The 5,651-nt window shown below is 41.3% G+C and overlaps 1 protein-coding gene across 1 annotated transcript; it reads left to right on the forward strand.

Moving 5' to 3' along the window:
• The first annotated feature begins 1,638 nt into the window (after positions 1 to 1,638).
• On the forward strand, positions 1,639 to 4,400 carry LOC121533143 (multiple inositol polyphosphate phosphatase 1-like). Its single transcript, XM_045224062.1, is given in 6 exon segments — positions 1,639 to 2,030; positions 2,216 to 2,351; positions 2,353 to 2,408; positions 2,541 to 2,638; positions 2,750 to 2,880; positions 4,039 to 4,400. Coding segments are annotated over 6 exon segments (999 nt in total). The 5' UTR covers positions 1,639 to 1,732; the 3' UTR covers positions 4,319 to 4,400.
• Positions 4,401 to 5,651: the final 1,251 nt, after the last annotated feature.

Below are 5,651 nucleotides of genomic sequence, written 5' to 3' on the forward strand. Positions count from 1 at the left end.
GGGTAATCCACTCAATGACATTGAATCCACTAAGGTATTGACCCCTTTCTGTGTTTACTAACATTTCCACACCAGGGCGATGCGCTCAAATTGGTGGCAGAACAAGGGAGAGTTCTTATAGAACACCAGCAAAAAAAAAGCCTATATTTACGTGTTGTTTGAGTGCATTTCCAACTACTTTTGGATTATACTTGTATTTTAAGGCTCGTATTAATGTCTTGCTCAATATAATGTGTGTCATCATCGCAAATCAACTGCATACTTCAACTTCAACCAGTAAAATGGCCCTTTGCCTAGCTTTTGCTACAGCCTATATCAATGAGCATTCTAGCTAACAAAGGCTGCATCCAAAAGTTATTTTGCAATCACAACCAAATATAATCTTAGCGACTGTTAAAGCAAGAATCAAAATATCATTGTAAGCGTATGATAACCACCCAAAAAGTTAGCTTGTTTAGAAGTAATAAAAACATAAATCTAGTCTGTTGAATGGACGCAGATGGCGATGGCTTTCTTACTGCAGCCAAGAGTCGTGCGTAACGTCAGTGTGTCATGTACAGGAAATGGGTCTGTATATGGTTGAATCCCCGTGGTGGCGGTAATACAACGTTAGTTGTGGTATGCTATAAAATCTTAAAGAAGAATTAGGTTGAAACCACTAGGTCTGTGTTTGGAATATTTGTTTGATTTTGATTTCCTACAGCCCTGAATACTTTGTTTAGTTATCTTGATTTCTGTCCAATTTCTAAAAAGATTATAAGGTCATTGATCAAAGGTTTTTGGAAAGATTTTATATAACTAACCAAAGATAGACCACCACCTGTCGTTTCCAATGGGACCAAATGAATCATAGTGGGCAGAACAAGCAAGGAGGTGGGCAGAGCCAAGCATGAGCTAGCGAGATCCTATTGGCGCGTAATAGCATGTATTTGCATATTTACGTTTGGAAACGCATACTCTGAAGTGCGCCTGTGCAATAACTCGATTCGCCCTTGCACTCCTAAACAATGCGATTTTGTTTTAACTTCGGCAAAGGGTAAAGTCTACAAAACTTAGTCCACTATGTTCGTAACAGATTCTAGTTTTGTAAATAACTGTATTGACATTACATGTTTCATAGAATGTCTACCAAAATCCATCTCGCTCCATCTTCTCCCAATGTCGGCCACTGGGTTTTCTCTCGTCACCATATTTGGTGGCGAGTGGAAACGCCAAGCGGATGCTTCAGATTTATACATTTATGCTCATTGTGGGTTTAGTGTGGGTCCCGTTGCACACGAAAACGCAGCGATATATTACGGTTGGCCGGCTGGTGGAGCTCCGTTTTTTTGTGTTCGCAGCGAAACAACAACAACAAAGCAGAAAACAATGCGATAGCTTAGCTAACTTAGTTTAGTAGTTAAATAATAAATTGTTCCTACCTCAACTAATTTGACTAAATTACATCTGCGTTATCTAATCAAAGTTTGTTGTTCACGAAATGTAGTCTTGCTTTGACCCGGTTTCATACTGCTCCGTTGCAAATGCTAACGTTAATTCAAACATACCTGCAATTGCTGTTTATTTTGGAACGAAAGGCAGATATGAGGAGATTAACAGCTATCTCATTAATGACATCCTCTCGGTAAACAAATCCTTTTTAAAACCGGGATGTACGGATTGCACGGCTATTCATGTGACCGCCATTATTCGGCATGGTACACGATATCCAACGACCAAAAATATAAAAAGGATGCAACGGCTTTACGACCTTGTTCGAAACGAGGCAATGAACACTGATAAATGGCTGAATGACATCAAAACCAAGTGGGAAATATGGTACACTGACGACATGGATGGCAAGCTTGTGGAGAAGGGGCTAGATGACCATAGGCATCTGGCTGTCAGGTTGGCAACATTGTTTCCGTCTCTGATATCCGAGGAAAACCTCCGAGCCCACCGTATCCGTTTCATCACTAGCTCTAAACACAGATGCGTGGACAGCATTGTAGCATTCCAAGAGGGCCTGCTCAACCTTTGGAAAGTGACCGGTGAGTTTGTTTGTACAGCAAAGCTAGCTAGTTTTGTCGTTTTGCTATTCCCTGAATGATATGCCTGAACCTATCACACTCAGTCTCTCACACTGATTACTTTTGGTACAGCTGAGAGGGGCGAGATCAGAGAAAATAATGTACAATGTTTGGACTTATTGTATTCTATTTTTGTCTTGTTGCAGAAGTTGGACCCAGCCACAAAATCAACGATGAGTTGATGAGATTCTTTGACAATTGCCAGAAATTTGTTGAGGATGTAGAGAACAACCAAACTGCCCTGGAAGAGGTCCACCTCTTCAAGGCCTCAGCAGAGATGAAGAGTGCAGATGAAGATGGCTGACAAGCTGCAAATTCCATACAATCGGATCACACCAGGTTGCTTGGTTCCAAATCTTTGCCACTTTGTGTAGTGGAGATAGTTCATCGTGTTACGGTTGAAACTTGCAATCCTCTTGTGCCAGTTAAATTCATTCACTAATCCTCCAATTATTATTTTTTTGTCACCAGATCTGGTGGAGGCTACATTCTTCTTGTGCTCATATGAGTTTGCCATTAAATCTTTGAACTCCCCCTGGTGCAACCTGTTTGATGAGACTGACGCCCAAGTATGTCCACAAAATCATGGGAGAGCTATTGCCTCTACCACAAACAATGAAGAACCTGGTTCAGTCATAAAGATCTAATTTTCATTAATGTAATCACCTGTGCCTTTTCAGGTACTGGAGTACAAGAATGACCTGAAACAGTACTGGAAGAGGGGCTATGGTCATGACATCAACCGCAAGTCCAGTTGCACTCTCTTTCATGACCTGTTCAATCGTCTTGATCAGGCTGCTCATGAGATCAGGTGAGTTGGTTGTAAAGTTAAACCACAGTCCACACTCCATTTTATTGTCTACCATGATTATATCACTTAGTGCCTTCAGAAAGTATTCACACCCCTTGACTGTTTCCACATTTTGTTGTTACAAAGTGGGATTAAAATGGATTTAATTTTCTTTTTTTTGTCAACGATCTACACAAAATACTCTGTCAAAGTGGAAGAAAAAAATTCTAAATGAGGCAATGATTACATAAGTATTCAACCCCCTGAGTCAATACATGTTAGAATCACCTTTGGCAGCGATTACAGCGATGAGTATTTGTGGATAAGTCTCTAAGAGCTTTGCACACCTGGATTGTACAGACATTTGTACATTATAACTTTTTTAAATTCTTCAAGTTGGTTGTTGATCATTGCTAGACAGCCATTTTCAAGTCTTGCCATAGTTTTTAAAGCCAATTTTAAGTCAAAACTGTAACTTGGCCACACAGGAACACTCAATGTCATCTTGGTAAGCAACTCCAGTGTATATTTGGCCTTGTGTTTTAGGTTATTGTCCTGCTGAAAGTTGAATTTGTCTCCCAGTGTCTGTTGGAAAGCAGACTGAACCAGGTTTTCCTCTAGGATTTTGCCTGTGCTTAGCTCTATTCCATTTTTTTTATCCTAAAAAAAAAAAATCCCTAGTCCTTGCCGATGACAAGAATACCCATAACATGATGCAGCCACCACCATCCTTGGAAATATGAAGAGTGGTACTCTGTGACGTATTGTGTTGGAATACCACCTTTACATTATGGGGTATTGTGTGTAGACCAGTGACACAATCTCAATTTAATCAATTTTAAATTCAGGCTGTAATAACAAAATGTGGAAAAACTAATGAGATGTGAAAACTTTCTGAAGGCCAATCATTGTTATCTAGCCAGTCCCCTTACTTGTTATTGAAAAACTATTGGGACCCAACACTTCCTCTCCCATGGATTGTGTTACACCTGTTTTCAATGGGCTCTACAATGGGAAATCTAATTGAGCTACCTGCTATGTGGCAATGGGGAATATATTGTTTTCCCCTCTGATGCATTTCACAGCACTTCCCTTAGTAGTTGTTTTAACATTGTAATAGCATGTGGCTGGTTATTATCATGATTTTTGAACTGTGGATAGTCCTTTTTTTCCGTTCAGGTTTGGGCATGTATCTGAGGCCGTGACCATCCAGGTGGGCCATGCCGAGACCCTCCTGCCCCTGTTGGCCCTCATGGGTTTCTTCAGAGACGAGACGGCCCTGACTGCTGACAACTTTGACGTGCAACATGGCCGCACCTTCCGTACCAGCCGCATCGTGCCTTACGCAGCCAACCTGCTCTTTGTGCTGTATGACTGCAGCGAAGGACCGGCTGCAGTTCCTCCTCAACGAGACACCTCAGAACTTCCCCGATATAAAGCACCAGGCTCCACTCTATGATACGGTCAGAGAGACCTACAGAGAGCTGCGGCACGGCTGCAATTTTGAGAAAGAGTGCGAGCTGCCCAGACCCAACCACAACTCTGATCTGTGAACTTGGGGCATGTGAATGTAAAGAGCTCTCTACAGGGCTTGGAGGACTCAAACATCTATGTGTCATGCAAGAGAGGGGTTTTAATGGTTTTGGCCAAAGCAGTTACACTTTGTTAATGGTCTAGCTTTTTTGAAGTAATTCAAGTCAGTGGTTTTACAGATATACAGGTTTCACAGATAGCTTTTACAGGTACACCTTTTTTTTATGTGTCACTTTAGCATATGAGTTATGCTGATAGCTTTCTTTTCTAGGGTCAGAATCCAGGGTCTTTATTGAACACTTTTTAGAGGAGGGAGAGATTTATATTTATGTCATTTCACGGTTTTGTATTGATAATTTATAGTAAAGCATATTTTTCAGGTGCCTTTTTGTGTTTGCATACAGAATGCATTTTCCAAAATCAGAAAGAACCACCTACGGTGAGGGGAAAAAAGTATTTGATCCCCTGCTGATTTTGTACGTTTGCCCACTGACAAAGAAATGATCAGTCTATAATTTTAATGGTAGGTTTATTTGAACAGTGAGAGAGAGAATAAAATAAATCCAGAAAAACGCATGTCAAAAATGTTATAAATTGATTTGCATTTTAATGAGGGAAATAAGTATTTGACCCCCTCTCAATCAGAAAGATTTCTGGCTCCCAAGTGTCTTTTATACAGGTAACAAGCTGAGATTAGAGCACACTCTTAAAGGGAGTGGGGCCCCGTGTAGCTCTGTTGGTAGAGCATGGCGCTTGCAACGCCAGGGTTGTGGGTTCAATTCTCACGGGGGGCCAGTATGAAAATGTATGCACTCACTAACTGTAAGTCGCTCTGGATAATAGCGTCTGCTAAATGACTAAAATGTAAATGTTACCTGTATAAAAGACACCTGTCCACAGAAGCAATCAATCAATCAGATTCCAAACTCCACCATGGCCAAAACGAAAGAGCTCTCCAAGGATGTCAGGGACAAGATTGTAGACCTACACAAGGCTGGAATGGGCTACAAGACCATCGCCAAGCAGCTTGGTGAGAAAGTGACAACAGTTGGTGCGATTTTATTCGCAAATGGAAGAAACACAAAAGAACTGTCAATCTCCCTCTGCCTGGGGCTCCATACAAGATCTCACCTCGTGGAGTTGCAATGATCATGAGAACGGTGAGGAATCAGCCCAGAACTACACGGGAGGATCTTGTCAATGATCTCAAGGCAGCTGGGACCATAGTCACCAAGAAAACTATTGGTAACACACTACGC

Source organism: Coregonus clupeaformis, chromosome 1, assembly GCF_020615455.1.
Source record: "Coregonus clupeaformis isolate EN_2021a chromosome 1, ASM2061545v1, whole genome shotgun sequence".
NCBI classification, from domain to species: Eukaryota; Metazoa; Chordata; class Actinopteri; order Salmoniformes; family Salmonidae; genus Coregonus; species Coregonus clupeaformis.